Below are 17,014 nucleotides of genomic sequence, written 5' to 3'. Positions count from 1 at the left end.
TGTCTCCACGTCCTTCCATAGGAAGTTATCTTGCATTCAGCATGATGACAGCCCCTCCCTCAAACTCCTGAGGGTGACGCCAGTGCCAAATGCATTGGTTCTTCTCTGTGACACTTGAAGCCTGGCTTCTGGCCCCTGGAGTGGCTAGTTGTTGCCCAGGGCAGAGGGTGCCCCAGAGCATGGTGGGCCACAGCACACGCTGCCTTCCTGGGTACCCAGCAACCCTCTAAGGGTCAGGGTGATGCCTGTCCCTCTGCACACAGAGGACGGTGAGGCCGAGAGGTGACTGCCTGCCTCACCCAGGGCATGTTCCCGCTGCACCCAGGCTCTGTCCTGCCCACCTGACTCATCTTCAGCTAGGCCTGTGAGGGCTGCTCTCAGGCAACATCCAAGGCTCAGCCTGTGACTCCTGTCCCCATGCTCTGCAGGGCCTGAAGAACCAGACGCAGGTGAAGCTCAATATCGTCAGCTGTCCCCCAGTCACCACTGTCCTCATCAAGCGGCCAGACCTTAAGTACCAGCTGGGCTTCAGCGTGCAGAATGGAATTGTGAGTCCGTCCTCCCCGCCCTGGCTGCCTCTGCCTTGGGGAGGGTCTGGGTCCAGGAAGCAGCTCCTGTCTGGTGGGGAGGACCTGGTGGGTACAGCTGCAGCAGCCAGGCCAACAGGGTAGGAGCTTTCAGTGGCTCCCTGGGCAGGTCCTGGGTGGAAAGGGAGGGCCAGGGTGTGGCCATGGATTGGGTCCCCCCAAGCCCTGCCCAGGCACCACTGTCCCCATGGTGGCTGTCCCTTGCCTTGGAGGGGGGGTCAGCAGGCTTTGCCAGCCACTGTAGCTTGGACACATAACCAGTCGTGACATCAGACTCACTGTGCTCAGCAAACTCATTCACTCGTTGGTTCATTCATTTACTCATTCATTCGCTTATTTACTCGGCCATTTGGCAGATGTTTATGAAGTACCTGCCCTGTTTCAGGCTCTGTGCCAGGTACTAAGGAGGCTGGAGGGCTCCCTGGAGGAGGTGAGCTGGGCTTGAGTGAGTGCTGGTCTACCCGAAAATCTGTGCCTGTTTCCCAGGCTGGCGTTCTTGAGTGCAGAGTTCCCACCCTCCTTTAACCTGTGTCTGGCTGGTGTGAGCTCCGTTTCCTAGGTTTTTCCTCCCGCAAAGGTCCCAGAGGGCAGAGATGTGGCCACTAAATGGGTACAAAAGGAAAGCGCCAGTAATACGCAAATTGTTTAAACCAGCCCTGAGTATGAAAGTAGTGAGGGGTAGAGACATTGTGGTTTGGGTTGGGACTGGTGGTGGAGGTGAGGGGGGAAGATGTGTGTGCACAGCCACAATGGAAAGGTAATGGGAGAACATTCTAGAAAGACAACTACAAATGAGACAAAATTTTCCCCATTGTCATCTGGGGAAGCGGTGTGGTAGGGTACACAGGTCCTGGGTCGCATCACAGGGCTTGGCCTTAAGCCCCATTGCTGTCCCTTCTGTGTTAGGGCACGTTTGCTGCTGTAGCAAATATTCCCCAATGTCAGTAGGCCGAGAGTTTATTTCTCACATATGCCACAGTCTGATTTGGGATGTGGGGTGCCTTGCTCCACAGAGCCACTGAGGGACCCAGGCTCTGCCCTCGTCTGGGTTTGGAGGCCTGCACTGGGTGCTTCGTGTCTGGCTGGCACTGAGGAAAACACAGACAGTTTAGAAGACCTTGCAGAGGTTTTCGGGGCCAGGGCCAGAAGTGGCCCTTTGTCATTTCTGCCCACGTTCCACCAGCCGAACAGCTCAGTCGCACACCCCACAAAACACAGGAGTCTGGAGAAGGGGTTCAGCTGGTGCCCAGGACCAAGAGGGACAGGGGCAGCTAGCCAGTGTCAGCCACACCTTCCTGGCTATGTGACCCTGGGCAAGTCACTTAACCTCACTGGGTTCCCCTTAAAAGATGGTTGTGAGGATTGAGAAAATCCATACGGCATACCAAGCTGTCCGAGCAGGACCCGCTGATCCTGCACTCTCTGCCAAGGAGGAAGGCCCGTGGCACCTGAACCCACACATAGGTGCCCAGACGAGTTGTCTGTGTCCCACTGGAATTTCTGTCCGGGCCGATGGCTGGTCTGGCCTGGCCCCACCCTGCTGGGCTGCTCTGCACACACACGCGACCTGGGCACAAGCAGCCACCCGCTAATGCAGGGGCTCTGCAGGACATCTGCTGAGGTCCATGTCTGCAGCCACCATGAGTGCCAGGTGGACGGGCTGGGAGGGCCTTCTGAGCTGCCCCTGACAGTGACCTGTCACCAGGGCCTGTTTGCCTCCCACCCTGGCCCTAGGTCAGGACTGACTCCATGACCTTGCAGCCCCAGGGTCTCTGCGTGGGTGTCCCCAGGGCTGGCCCTGCCCTGCTAAGCAGCCTGGTGACCACGCAGCCTTTCCCTCCTGGGTGGTACTGGGGAGTTGGCGGTCCTGTTCCTGTACCCCCACCCAGATGAGGGGTCAGGCGGGCCTGGGTGGGTGGTCTTTACTGTAAAATGCTGCTCATTGACGACTCCATCACACTGAGCCCTGTAGGAGGGGCTGGCTGGCCCTGCCTCGTGGTGGCCCAAGGGCTGCCCATTCTTGGGGCCTGTGAGCACAGCCCTGCCCAGGACAGGCCTGATACCCCGTCTGCCCCTACCTCCCAAACTACAACCCTAGGAGGAGTGTGGGGACTGATGAGGAAGCTGGGGCACAGAGAGGTTTAGTGACCTGCCCCAGGTCACACAGCGGTAAGCCATGCAGAGGACTGGTGGGGAAGTGGGTCGGGGAAAAGAGACAAGGAAGGGGGTGCTCTGGCTTGTGTTTTGTGGGGGCTAAATTAAGGCGAGTGGGAAAGGAAGGGGGCACCAGCCAAGAGAAGCTGTGAGGCACAGGGCCGTGAGCCTGCCCTCCCAGAGCCAGGGCAGTGAGGGGGGTTGGGGTACAGCCTGGGGAGAGGCCAGGTGGCAGTGACAGGGCGCTCTCCCTTCTGGGGGCGGTGCAGGAGGCTGAGGCAGCAGGGTGGGCAGGGGCTTCTCAGAATGTTGGGGGCAGGTTCAGGGTAGCAGCAGACCTAGGCTGCGCGGGGGTGATGCCCAGCTCCGAAGACAGAATCACCAAGGCCGCCACTCTCTGGAGAGTCCGACACCATCCGTTTCTGGGTGCCTCTGCCCCAGGTCTGGGCTCTGAGTTCCAGGCGACGATGAGGACCCAGCCAGTGCGTCTGTGAACTTGAGGGGTGGCCTGTGGGCACCACTGTGGGTGAGGAGGGTCCTCAGCCCCAGCCCTGCCCACTAACGAGCTGTGGTCCAGCCTCTGCACGTGGGACGGGGTCAGACTTCCTCAAGGCCCCGTGCTCGCGGCTGCGAGGGGGGCTGGCCGCTGAGAGGTGGGGCACGTGGTGGCTCCCAGGGGCTTTCTCCTGGTACCTGGCAGCTCACCCTGAGTCTGCCAGGGAGGGTTTTACACGAAGCTAATGAATCTGCATGGTTTTGTCCTCATTACGGTCAGTCTCCCCAGTGACCCAGAAAATGGCATGCAGGTGGCTGAACAAATCAGTCATAATCTCTGCCTGGCTCTGAGTACTGGCAAGAAATGCTGGGGCTTTCAAGTCACCAGATGCTGTCCTCGTCCTCTGCGCCTGCCCCTGTGAGTTCCGCAGCAACTGCCACCTCTGCCTGGCAGCTGCCGCACTGCCCCGGGCCGTGTCTGTCCCTCTGCCGGGCTGAGGAGCACCACGGGCCCCACCACTCAGCTGGGACCTCCGGGGAGGGGTGATCTTGGGAGAACATTCAGGAGGTCTGAGGCGCGGGCCATCCCAGTGCAAGTCCCCACAGTGTGCTCAGGATGGCACCGGTGGCCCGAGGCCCCTGAACCTCAGCTTTCAGCCCACCTGGCCTCACCAGAGGGGCCTGGCCTGGCACCCATGCGCTCCTGCTGCCCTCTGACCCTGCAGCAGTGGGGCTCTTCCCTGGGCGTCACTTCTCCCAGGCCTCCCTGCCCCGTGCCCAGTGAAGCTCTCCTGAGTCCCCTCCTGCCCTCGCTGGGCCCCCAGCCTGACGTCCTGGATCCTGCTGGGGCCTGGGGCAGCCACAGGGCAGCTTGTGTCCTGGGAGCTGGCCAGGCAATGGCTGGGGAGTCCCCTCAGCTTTCACAGTGCCTGACCACGTGGTGACCACAGTGGGGTGGTGGAGGACGCCAGGCTAGGAAATGGCATTTGTCAGCTCTTATGTGGGCCCACTGTGGTTTTCTGCCTACTACAGAAACATTTCCTGTGGCAGTGGCAGGGTTTAATGTCAGATGAAATACGTCCCGGCCCTGGGGCGGTGGACATAAGTCTGGGTGTGAGCGGAGGGAGCTCCGCACAGGTGTGGGGTAGGGGTGTGGGTGTGTGTGTGTGTGTGTGTGTGTGTGTGTGTGTGTGTGTGTGTTTGGGACAGGTACATCTGTGCCTTTCCAACCCACTAGAGGTACGAACCTCGTCCCAGGCCCTAGCTGTTCAACTCTCCTAGGGTATCTGTTTTTCTTGTTTTTGTTTTCATTTCTTTCTCTTAAATAATTGTGGGGAAATGCACACAACATGAAATGTACCCTCTGAATCGTTTTCAAGTGCGCAGTTCAGTGGCATTAAGCACAGTCACGCTGTTGTGCAGCCACCACCATCCTTCTCCAGACCTTTTGCATCTTCCCAAACTGAAACTCTGCACCCACGAAACCCTAACACCCCCTCTCCTGCCCCCAGGCCCTGGCACCCGCTGTTCTACTTTCTGTCTCTATGAGTCTGACTGCTCTGGGGACCTCGTATAAGGGGAACCATTCAGTACTTGTCCTCTGTTGACTGGTTTATTTCACTCAGCGTAATGTCCTCAGGGTCCCTCCACGTTGTAGCCTGTGTCAGAATCTCTGAGAGGCTGAACCGTTCCACTGTGTACAGACCACATTGTGCTTATCACCGTCCGTCGGTGGACACTTGGGTCGCTGCCACCTCCTGGCTGCTGTGACCATGAGCGTGCGGGTGTGTTCTTGCCGTCTGTCTAGTTTCACTGCCACAGGTGCTTCCACCCGCTCCGCTCCATCTGTCTGGGGTCAGTTCTAGGACCCTGGAAATGGAAGCCCCCCATGGGCAAACCCACCGTGCAGACCTAGGGCATCCCTGGTCCAGTTAGGGGGTGGCATTGTCTGTCACCGTGTCACAGGTGAGGACTGAGGAACAGGGTGGTGAAGTAACTTGCTCTGAGTCTCCCAGCTGGGAGGTGGCAGAGCCGGGATGGCCCTGAAGCCTGCTGGCCGGGGGGACATACTCACAGCCCCTCACCAGAGGCTTTGTGTGGTGCCAGCGTGTCAGGGAGGGTATACGTGTGGATCGGGGGCATTTGTGACCAGTGCAGAGGCTGATTTGTATCTAGGGCCCAGGACGCCAATAACCAAGCAACGGAAGTGCAAGCAAGGTGGTGGCCAGGCAGCCGGTGTAGCTGCTGAGCCCGCAGGAAGCACCGTGCCAACTCGTGGCCGCGGTTCCCCCCAGTCTCCTCATCTGAGAAGAGGTTCGCACACATCTCACCAAGTTTTGCGCAAATGCCTTTTCCATTTTCAGCCTCATTATACCCTGAATACAATGCATCGGTTTGCAGACAGGCCTAGATGATCCAGTTCACACTCCTCCCAAATGGATCCTGCTCTCTCTTCCCACAATCCCTTTAAGAAATCCTTCCTCCCAAGAAGCGCACCCACGTGCTTACAACATGCCGCCATCCAATTCTTGCTGGACATGCCTCAGCTTGGCCCCTCAGCACCTCCTACCTCCCTCCCCTACCCCCTGCCGGCCTGTCCCCAGATACCCCTGGGGTCTGAGCCCATCCTCCCAGCAGCCCCCTCTAACGGCACCAGCCCACTTTCACCCCCTGCCCTCCTTTCCCGCCTGTGTCCTCTTTTCTCAAATCTCCAGCGCTAGGAAGACAGCAGCCATCAGGGATCTGATCAAAACAGCACTTTCTACGGGGTGTCCTAGCTCCTGGCCAGGCTGGAGAAGTGAGCCCAGCCACCCTGAAACACCTCCTGGATTTTCAAAGAACCAGTAATGTTTGACACAAAATGTCCTTAAGTCACTTGGGAAAAAAAGAATGAAAGTGAATCCTGAATGCCTGTGTAGATGAGTACTTGGCAATCAGGGAAGCAGAGCCCTCACGTGACAGAACAGGCGTTCCACCTTTCTGGACAACGGTGGCCAGGGGACAGGCTGCCTCTCTTTCTCTGCCCAGGCCCCGGCCAAGCCTTTTGGGCCAAGTCCTGGCTTCTGGTTCGGTAACCAGGCCCTGCTGCAGAAGTCCAGGTGGCCAGGCGGCAGTGGCATCTGGGAGCACCTGTGTTTCCAGCCAAACCAGAGCATCTCCTTCTAGAAAGAAGGCGATGCTGAGTGCCGGGAGGGATGGGTGGCAGCTACCATGGCAGGACCCATACACATGTGGTCAGTTTGGAAAAGCCTGTGGAGTTTGTGACAAGGCAAAACTCACAAAATAAACGACAGATGGGAGTCCTGTGGGTGGTGGACTTTTAAGCCTATCTCAGCCTTAAGAGAGGCTGTGCCTGGCGCTGAGGGGCAGCATGGGGCAGGCAGGGGCCCAGTCCCATCGGAAGGTGGGGCCGACCTCCAGGGGGCCCCGGATAAGGTAGAGCCTTTCCATGGAGGGACAGGGACAGCCACATGCGCAAGAAGGGCCCGCCTTGCTGCCTGGGCTCTCCCACCACTCCCACCTGTGCCGACCTTCAGAGTGACCAGAGTCACCCTTTCTGACCCTGGGTCACGGTCCCTGCCTGTTAAAGAACCCCTAAAAAGTCACAGAAATGCTAGTGAGATAATAGCTGGACTGCCAATATCCTCAGATTGAGAAACCCTAAGGGCAGAAGGCCACTGTGAATTCATTGAGGCTCTGGGTGACTCTGTGGGTCATGGGGCACTACAGGTCAGGCTCCCGCCAGCCTGAGCCTCCCCTGCCCAGCTCGGAGGTGGGAAAGGGTGATCGTCTCCCCTTGGAACAGGAGCAGCTTGCGGCTGGCAGAGAATTGTCTGGAATGTGCACTAACCATGCACATCACCCACCCTCCGCCCCCGCCAACGCCAAGAGCAAAGGCTCCAGCATGGCATGGGGAGGACAGATTTCACTGCGGGGGTCTGAGGGCATGGAGGTTCCTCACACAGCCCAGCTTTGACCATATTCCAAATCCAAATCTCCCTGTTTACAAGTCAACAAATTGCATGTAGGAGCAGTCATCACATAGGGCTTTCCCCTCTGTGGGTCCCTTGCTTGGGGACCCTGTGCAGCGCCTGTCAGGGGTGGCGTGAACTGTGTATGCTGACCTGCCCGCGTCTGCTTAGATCTGCAGCCTCATGAGAGGGGGCATTGCCGAGCGAGGGGGCGTCCGTGTCGGCCACCGCATCATCGAGATCAACGGGCAGAGCGTGGTGGCCACAGCCCACGAGAAGATTGTCCAAGCTCTGTCCAACTCGGTGGGGGAGGTAAGATCATGCCTGTCGCTGCCCCACTGCCCCTGCCACTTTCCTGAAGCCAGGACCTGAGGCTAGGGGCGTCCCGGCCTGAGCTTTCTCCATGACCGTCAAGCCCCAAGGGGCACATGACGTGCTCAGGAAAGCCGTCGGTCCCCACCCTTCTTAGGGGAGCCTGGCCTGCCAGGACCTTGGGCGCGCCCTGCTTGCTGGGTCCTCTGTGCTCCCATCTTACCCTGTGAGCCTACCCTCCCCGGGGAGAGGGAGGAGCTGAAATCAAGCAGATCGAAGGGCTCCTGGTGGGGCGAGTGGGAAGACGTATCTGCAGGGGGTACCTGTGTGGGTGGGCCTGAGACCTGCTCGACCCAGGGGACACCGCACCCCACTGGGAACCCAAAGGGGCGTCCAGCAGCACCACTGGCATGGCAGCAGACTGTGCAGGGCGCAGGCTCTCTAGAGGAGTGGGCACCGCAGGCCCTGGGGCCAAAGCACAGAGCCCACCGTCGCTTTGCTTCCAGAGCGTTAGTGTCTTCCTGCCAGGACATGCCTCTTCCCAGTGCCCCCAAAGAAGGATTATGAGGTGGGCACCCCACATGTTGGTGTCCCTGGAGAGCGGTTGCAGGCTTTGCTTGTATACCCAGCCCCTTTGGAGCTAGAGATTGAAGCCAGGGTCTAAAGGGTCCTTTGCTAACTGAGCCCCAGAGGATGGGGGACCTGAGCCCCCCTAGCCCCTTGCAAGCCAGTGTCCAGCCCTCAGGATACCTGCTTTAGCTGCAGTTCCGTGGGAAGGGGTGTGTGTCTCTGTACCCACCCCCCGGCTTCCTCCTCACTGAAGCAAAGCGCACACCTTGCAGGGTCTTTGGAGGCCAGAGCACCCCTGGCCTGCCCCAGCCAGCAGGCAAACTGCTGTCCCCATTAAAAGCCCGACCTCTCACCCCCGACCCGTTAACTAGACTGAAAGCGAAACTAGCACTCACCCGTGTAGAACCCTCTGAAGACGGGGTGCGGACACGAGTCGCAGTCTGCAACGTCCAGGGAGGCTTTCTAGGTCACTATCGGCCTGGGCAGGCCCCTCTCTTGCCTTCACTCTAAAGACTGGCATTCACACAGGAAATCCGGGTTTTCACATCTATTCCTTGTTTTCACTTGATTGCACGGAGGGGCGGGCGGGAGAGCGGCTCAGCCTCCTGTCTCTGTCGGCAGATTCACATGAAGACCATGCCCGCCGCCATGTTCAGGCTCCTCACGGGCCAGGAGACCCCGCTGTACATCTAGGCCACAGCCTGGCCACACCGTGGAGCCGGACGCCAGGCAGGCCTGCCCGGGCCCCGGGGGAGCCGGAGCCAGACCCGGGCCGAGGACCTGACCCCTGACCCCACAGCCCAGAAGGGACACTGGCTCCCCGAAGGTCGTGCCCTCGCCACCCACTTTTTTTTTTTATTTTGCCATAAAGGAGTATATCTTTATCAAAGGAGAGTCACAGGAACAAATCTTTGTAAAACAGTCAAGTATTTTGCCACGTTCTGAACCGTTTTCTCACTGCGACTGGCCGAGGGTGTGTCCCGGTCCCTGTGTGTGGTGTGGAGTGTGTGTCTTTCCTCCCCGAAGCTGTAGAGAGTGAACGTGGGTGCCTGCCGTGTGGCCTGAACGGAGGCCTCCATGGGCCGCGTCCCTGGGCAGGCCAACGGCCACCCCTCTGCCCCCTCGGCTGGGACGTCTGGGTCCTGGGGGAGGGGACCCTGACAGTCCCCAACGACTGCTTTCTCCACTGCTTCTGCAGGAATGTGGCAGCCCAGTTCCCAGGTTGTGACTTGTAATGAAAATTTGGGGACATGTGATTGATTGTAAATAAAGGATGATGGCCACAACATCAAAACTCCATATTTATTTAGATAATGCTGCCGTTTGGACTTTTATTTTGGCAAGCCGTCATTCAGACATTAGGGTCTTCCCATGGTGACCCGGGACCACACCTGCTTCTCCTGCCCCACCTGGGCACCCTCCCTCCCGGGCAGGGCTCCTGCTGGTGGGACCTGCTCACTGTCCTGCCAGAAACACGAGGAGCACAGGTGTGTGCTCCCATTTGAAATCTATCTACACACACACATCCACACCTGTGCGTGTCCCCTGAAGAAACAAAACCCACACCAGGAAACCCGACCTCTGCCACTCCTGAGGCAGCCGGCCGTGAGCAGGGCGCGCGGCCCTGGGCAGTGTTAGCGCGTGTGTAGATAAGTCAGATATAGTCTAGCTCAGTCCACTAGAGATCCATGTTAACTGACGTCATTTTGTCCAGAAGTCTCTTTTTTTGGCCCAGGCCTTGAAGAATACACTGTGACTTAAGAAGCCTTACCACGCAGTAACTAAAGCTTTAGGATTACTGTATTTGAGGAGTGCCCGTGTGTTGCATGCAGCTGACCTTAGGAAGACTTCGTGCATATCACTAATAAACCTGAAGTCCTGATGAAAAGCTCTTCGTGTGGCTGGTTTGTTACCTGGGCGGCGGTGCCTGCCTGTCCTCGGACTTCGCACCCTCAGCCTGAGGCTCTGCAAGTGTGCTGTGTGGTGGCAGCAGTGGCTGCTCAGCTTCCCCCTTGGGTCTCTGGTGGCCTCAGGAGCCATCACTGACGAGGTCGGAGGGTGGGCGATCCGGTCACCAGGTGTCAGGTGGGGAAGGCCCTGTAGCAGCCAGCCATGGTGACCAGTCGCTGGCCCATCCCGCGTTCTCCTCCACCAGCCCCCAGAGAGGAGGCATGGCTGGCAGAGTACTACCTAATTGAATAAGGGAAGAGATGGAGCCTTGGGATTCACATTTAAATTTAAATTAAATTACCTCCAAGAGAGGGGTGTGTGTGTGTGTGTGTGTGTAAGAGAACGTTGGACCACCCATCCCAGAACCCTCTCTGTCCCTGTGGGCTCCCATGGAGCCCAGCTAGAATAACAGCTCTGGCAGCTCTCCCATCACTTACCTTTCTCCAGGGCCACCATCCTGTGTCACTCACCTGGCATGGGGAGGCCATGGAGGTAGACGTGGGCTTTGGTCAGAAGGCCATGGGGTGGGGGTTCCAGCCGTGTCAGCCTGGGGGCCTTGGAGCAGCAGGACCGACCACTTCTTTCTGGCCTGCCCACAGCAGTGTGTGCTCCACGTCGTGAGCTACTGACCAGGCACCTTCAGGGCCTGGGATTCTTGGGGAACTGCAGAGTGAGAACACATTCTCACCTGGCCACCCAGAGGACATGTGCTAAGAGCTCACCTGAACTCAGTTTTGGCCATCAGGGCCATGTAAGTCTCTCAGCGTGAACTCTAGCTCCACGCCTTTCTTTTCCCAGAAAGTACGCATGGCAGATGCAAAGAAAAATGTTCAGTAGGCAATTCCATTATAAAGAGCAGCACAAAGGCCTCCCCTCCCCCTGAATATGCTGAAGAATTAAAAGCAAAATAAAATTCTTCACTTGGCCAAGAAACAAAAACTGTTAGCCGGCCATGGCCCCCATCCTTGGGGAATGAAAGGAAATGTCACCTGAGCCAAAGCTGGAAGGAAGGGGCCTCAACTCGGGAAGCCAAGGGAACATTCCAGTAATGCCTCACACAAGGCAGGAGAATGTGCTCCTGAGAGGAGGTTCGTGGCTGGCAGGTGATACGGGGGCGGGACTCCCACCAAATGATACACATTTTTAAAAACCCACATCCAAGAAAACTTTTGAGCTGCAGACCTGCATTCCTCCTCAAAGCCCTCGGATGTCGCACCCATCGAGGCGTAGGTGTCAGTATGGGCAGGATCTGCCTGTGTCTGGCACCTGCTCTCCTCCCCTCCCACCCCGAGAGCTGAGCTGTTCCAGAAGGTTCCAGGGAAGCCCAGCAGGCAGCTGCAGCTGCCTCACACTCCTGGCGGGCCCTGCTCTCGGCCAGCGGTGCACACAGGCTCTCAGCCCGTGTCCATCCCAATTAGACCCCAGAGACACAGAGACCAGAAATATTTTTTATTAAAACACTTATCATTATTAAAACACCTTGAGGTACATTAAATAAATACAACCTTTGCAGTTGTACAAACAGGTCTCTGGTGGCTTGAAAACAATTTCTTATAAATTCTGCCTTAGCAGCCTCTGTGAGTCAGTACAGGTGAGGGAAAAAACATCCTTTTGAAATAAGCTTTCTGTCACAGGGGTTGTCCCAAGCATTTAATTTGGATCATGGTCTCCACCTGAAGGAGACCTCAAGTCCTTGTGAACGATGTCCCCACCTTGTCTGCCACAGAGTTGGGGTGCAGAGTTCCCCCACCTCAGCATCCGAGAGGCCCCCTGGCCGGGTAAATGGTGGTGTCCTAGCAGTTGCCGGCCCCCACAGGTCTTGGGAGTGGGCAGGGAGAGTGCCCAAGACCCAGTAGCCGAAAAAGGAGAGAGTCACCTCCCAAAGAGCCACAGTTGAGCCCATTTCAGATACCAAAATGGGAGCATGAGATGAGGCCCCTGGAGGGAAGGTGCGCAGGTGAGGGAGGATGCCAGTGCTCCCCTTGGCCATGAGCCGACTCGGCCCAAGGCCAGGGTGCCCACTGCCAGAGCTCCCAGTGCCCGGATGCCTCAGAGCTGGGCTCAGAGTACCACAGCTGGTGAGTTAAGCTGCCAGCACATTCCCTAGTGGCTCTAACTGGCACCTTTCTCTTCTGGGGAACCTTTCCTGGAAGCCCAGAGCCTGGGCCTTCCTAGAGCCCACAAGTGGCCCTGAGCAGGTGGACCAAGGAGGGCTCCTTGCCACCTCCCCTGACAGCCTTGTTTCTAGGAGGCAGAAGGCTCCAGCCCAGCAGCATAAAGTTGGGTACAGTTTCCTTATCCACAAATAGAGCTGCTAGGAGAGCAAACAGCACTGAGTGAGGCTGAGGTGTGAATGGCAGGACACTTGGAAACCCCTGGGACCACTGGCCTGCACCTGGGGGAGGCACCGCCTGGGGGAGGAGCCCGGGGGGCAGACAGGACAAGGAGAAGAGCAGGATTCAGAGTGCCAGGCTGGGTGGTCCAGCAGTGCCTCACCCTGGCCGCACAGTGGAAATGCCAGAGGCTGAGTCCACAGGGTGGAGGTGTCTCGGCCTCACGGGAACTGCAGCCAGATCTGAGAACTGCAGCCCTAGCCCACCCGAGGGACACTGCTGTATGCTCCCGCAAGCCTGGCGTAGACTCCCCAAGCAGGCAAAACCCCTGCAGCTGGTGGCTCTGGCTCACACCTCGGAGACAGTGCAGGTTAGAGCCCAGGGCCCCGGGCATTAAAGCTTTGCTCACAGACTCAGGGGAGGCCGTTCTGAAAATCTATCCATTAACTCTACCTGTAAAGGGACTTATTTTGGGGACTTCAAAAGCCCTCACTTGAGAAACGTTAGAGATTTCCTGTTTCATAGTCTGAATAAAGTGCTCATAAGTTCATCTCTAGTACATCTCTCATGGAAAAGTTAAGGTTGTCATTGAAAGGCCTGATTTATATTTTTTCAGCTCTCTAATCTCTGGGAAGCAACAACCAATAACACTAATGAAGCTCAAAGCCTTGGCAGGTGACCATGGCTGGGGGATTCCCACACCTCAGTTTGCGGGGGCCCAGCTTCCAGCCATGCAGAAGTGCCCCCAGCACACTGGGGACCAAGGGATGGGGAGGGGTTCGAGGACAGAGGGAAGCACGAGCCCAGCAGTGGTGGGCACCCTTCTGGTCCCCGCTGCCCCACTGTGCCAGGCCCACGGGCTCTCTGATGAGACCTGCAGGCTCTGGGCTACTTCATCCAACGCAGGGGCCACTAGCCACCGTCGAGGGCTCAGCAACCCCATGTGCCAGTGGCGGCAGCTTTGGCTGCTCAGATACCGGCGTTTGCATCACTGCAGAAAGTTCCAGTGGATGGTGCTGCTTCAGGGCCATTGTTGGGAAGCAGCTGCTGCTGATGTTGCCAGAAAACAAGGGGCTGGAGGGAGGTGCAGAAAAAGTCAAATGTGCCCAAGTCATCCAAAGGCACCCAAGATACACCCCGGATGGGCTTGCCTACTTCTGCACAACCAATGCTGTGGGCGTTTCCTGGAAATAAACGGTTTGTAATCTGCATCCTCCCATGCAGATGTGTCTGCTGCTGCCTGGCTGATCACCAGAGACCTGCTCAATGGGGAGGTACCCACATCCTGGAGAAGCAGGCCTCTCCCCCCAGACCTTGACCCACCGAGGCCAATCAGGTGAGGTCAGACATGAGGGAAAGCCCCCAGAGGGGCTTGGAATAGGTGCTTATTGTTAGGGAACAAACAACAACTAAAGTGTGTCTGCTCCAGGTACATGGCGGCAGATGGCAGAAGGAGCCCAGGGAGATAGTGGGGAGGCCCCGCAGAGGGAGGCCGAGGGACACTAGGAGACCGTGGATTCTTCTAAGCCCCTGCAGCCCCCACCTGTCTCTGAGAGTGGCTGTGCCGCTGTGGAGTCCCTCACGTGTGTCTACTCATACGATAGCCCTGTGGCCCTGCAGACAGAAAGCTGGGCCCAGGCTCCATCTGTGCTAAAATTACCTATTTCCTTTTAAAGGAAATAGATCAGAATACGATAAAGGTTTGATTATAGAGCGATGCAAACCACATGAGACAAATGGTCTCAGTGCTTGATGTCATCCTCTGTCCACTTAACACTAAACCTAAACTGGGGACGGGGAGAATTCTGGTTTTGACGGCCCTGATTTTGAAGATCCTTAGGGTCTTTAAGTTACATGAGTGTCACCTGTTGCTGTATTTGTATTTGTGTAACGCTGGTCAGTTCAAGGTGCCACACGCCAGATAAAACCAGAGTTCACTGGGGACAGGAGTCATCTTTCTGAATGACTGGACTAGGTAGGAAATGGAATCTCCAAAGGAACAACTGACCAGATCCACCTCACAACAGAGAATAACTGTCCCCTGATGAGCCACCGTGAGATACTCTCGGGCGTCCCCCACGATGGTTCTGTGCCAGGCCGGTGGCTTCTGGCAAGAATGTCCGTGGCTCCAGTCCACTGGTGTCCACATCTAGACCTGTGGCTCCTTCATACCTGGTCCGGGACGCCAGCACTGAAGACAGCCTCCTCCAGGGGGCGCTCCTCAGAGGACACTGCCGCGCGGATGGCGCCCACCACATGCCGCACCTCGGGAGGGAGGGCACAGTGCGAGTGTTCCAAAAACTTAGCCACCAAAACTCTGGTGTCTGCATAGGCCTTGCTGTCCACTAAAGAGTGTGGCCGCTCTTTGGAGACCCCTGTGAAGACCTCTGGCGCTGGCTGTTGGCTGATTTTCCAGGTGTCTGGGTTCCCAGGTGGTGAAAGCTGGGGCCGACAGGCAGCCACAGCAGAGCGAGACTTGGAAACTAAAAATCAAGGGAAAAGATGCAATTCGAAAACTACTGGAAACAAAACAAAAGGCAGCTGTCATAAGTTCTTTAAAAAGCAAAGGAAACCATGCTCGGTTTTCTGAGTTCCTGGGCTGGCACCCTGGGCATGCCCTGCTTCCACTGTCCCTTCATCCCCTCTCAGCCCCGAGACCAGCTGGTGTTAACCTTGAGGCACTGCAGCCTCCTGGAGCTGAAGGACTGGGGAACAGGGCCCTGCCTTTCCTCCGCCTCTGCTAGAATCCCTGCGGGGACAGGAGCCGGGCCCTTTGCAGTCTTCCCGGCTCAGTGACCTGTGCCCCTGTGGGTCTGATCTCTTACAGGGCAGAATGGTGCCATCTAGAGACAGAATCTGCATTAAGACCAGAGCTAGGGGTGGCAGAGGGAAAATGAGACCCCCTGCACCATGCCCGGTACGACAGCAGCCACCATCCAGGGCCCTGTCCCTGCTGACTGCCAGGGGACAGGGCTCTGCCTCCCGACAAGGCCAACAGCTGCTCGGCATGACCCATGGAACGAACACTAGTCTGAGGGCCCCTGTGAGAAAGCCAGCTGTGATCACCTCACCAAGGCCCAGATCAGAGCCTGACTTGCCCAGCCTGAATTTGAAATCCCACAAAGTAAACATGTGTGGGCAGTCTGTTCTGGGGTCTTTTTTTGGCAATGAGCAAGCCCGGCAATTAAACATGAGAAACTGTAAGAACGCCCCCCAAATAAAACCTCATCAATAAAGTGAAGTAGCAGGCACACGTATGTTAAATTAGCTGTGGCCTCTGATACAGGTGTGCCAAGACAGAAGGGAAGGGGGAGGCCCTTTCAAAGCCCAGAGAGTTGGAAACTCCCACTCATGGGTGACGGTGTGAGGGCTGCACTTAGAAGCAATGCAGCTGGGGCCCACTGGGCACCCCCCACCCCCACTTCCCGCAGGTGTAGTCAAAGGGCTTCAGAAAAGGTGCGTCTCACCCGTCCCCGGAGCAGCCCGCGACAGCCCTGCTTCTAGGTCCTGGCTGCACAAGGGTGTGTGTGACGAGGCATCACCTTAACCAGAAAGAGAATTCAGTGAACACATGAAACGGGAAAAGGAATTACTGATAAAACTATAATAACCCGTCTGTGGCGTGGCTTAGACATATATTTTAGATGCCAGCCAAGCAGGAGAAACCTGCTGACCGGAACCTAACCCTCAGCAGATTAAGATAGGAACAGCCCCGCACTGGCCAGGCCCACCGTGGCTCAGACAAAGCCCAGCACCCTTCGCTGGCACACCTGCCCACATGGGAGGTGCTCCCAGGACCCCAGAAAGCAGGTGCCGTGCCCAGCCAAGAGGAGATGGCGGCGACAAGCGAAGCAAGGGTGCCGAGAAGGAATCGTGACCACCCCTCCCTTCATCTCCAGCTCTCATGTGTCACGGGTCACGAAGCATGAATTTCACCTGGGGTAGGGGCCCTGAGCCCCTCCAAGTGCAGGGGATCATCCCCCCGACTTCAGTGAGTGCACATGAGCCCTGATGGGGCGGAGAGCAGCTCTGAGCTCTGAACAAGCAGAGGTGGAGGTTTTCAGAAGGTTGGGGTGGAACTTCCTCCACGTGAGCTGGCGAGTGCACGCTGGAGGGGAGAGCACAGCGACAGGCGCAAGCTCGGAAGATCCCTCCTCCAGGAGGGCACAGCCAGCGACTGACTCCTATGGCCTTGGCTCCTCTCGGGGGCTCCATCCTCCCAGCCCAGCCAGGCTCTCATCTATTTTGGGCTCAGCTGCACAAGATCACCGAGGCGAGACTGTCCAGGACCCACTGGGCCCTCTTTAGGATTCTTTCACTTCCGCTGTGCAAAAAAGTCCCCGCTGTGATGGCACTGCAGTCAAAGGCCTGCCAATCTTTCCTGGCAGAAACTATGCCCACCCCCTCAAAAAAACAGCAAGAAGAACAGGGTGCGAGTTCTCCAACTTCAGGGCACACAAGACTCCCAGGGGAGCTCCTGTGAAATGCAAATTCCTGGGCCGCTGGCCATGGGGGACCTGATGTTGGGTCCTACAGCCCAGGGCACTGCCCTTCAAACAGTCACTTGGGGAGATTCAACACAAGCTCCAGGGCGCACTGCCAAGGGTGCCCGTGAAGCGCTGCAGAAAACACACCTGTGCCT

At 57.3% G+C, this 17,014-nt stretch overlaps 2 protein-coding genes across 3 annotated transcripts in view; one reads left to right on the top strand and one right to left on the bottom strand.

Annotated features, from left to right (window-relative positions):
- The window catches only part of APBA2 (amyloid beta (A4) precursor protein-binding, family A, member 2), a 59,766-nt gene extending 50,636 nt beyond the window's left edge, over positions 1 to 9,130 (top strand). For both annotated transcript variants that reach the window (XM_012642700.1, XM_012642699.1), the window contains 3 exons: positions 429 to 548; positions 7,379 to 7,519; positions 8,711 to 9,130. In XM_012642700.1, coding sequence (XP_012498154.1) covers positions 429 to 548; positions 7,379 to 7,519; positions 8,711 to 8,782 — 333 coding nt within the window. In that variant the 3' untranslated portion in view covers positions 8,783 to 9,130. The remainder of the gene's footprint in view (positions 1 to 428; positions 549 to 7,378; positions 7,520 to 8,710) is intronic.
- A 5,408-nt stretch (positions 9,131 to 14,538) lies between these two features.
- The window catches only part of FAM189A1 (family with sequence similarity 189, member A1), a 102,203-nt gene continuing 99,727 nt past the window's right edge, over positions 14,539 to 17,014 (bottom strand). Inside the window, exons 9-10 of the mRNA XM_012642691.1 lie at positions 15,840 to 15,914; positions 14,539 to 14,855 (exon numbers count right to left, since the gene is read on the bottom strand). Coding sequence (XP_012498145.1) covers positions 14,539 to 14,855; positions 15,840 to 15,914 — 392 coding nt within the window. The remainder of the gene's footprint in view (positions 14,856 to 15,839; positions 15,915 to 17,014) is intronic.

Source organism: Propithecus coquereli, unplaced genomic scaffold (assembly GCF_000956105.1).
Source record: "Propithecus coquereli isolate 6110/MARCELLA unplaced genomic scaffold, Pcoq_1.0 Scaffold184, whole genome shotgun sequence".
Classification (NCBI taxonomy): domain Eukaryota; kingdom Metazoa; phylum Chordata; class Mammalia; order Primates; family Indriidae; genus Propithecus; species Propithecus coquereli.
This window is presented reverse-complemented; position numbering and strand designations above follow the sequence as displayed.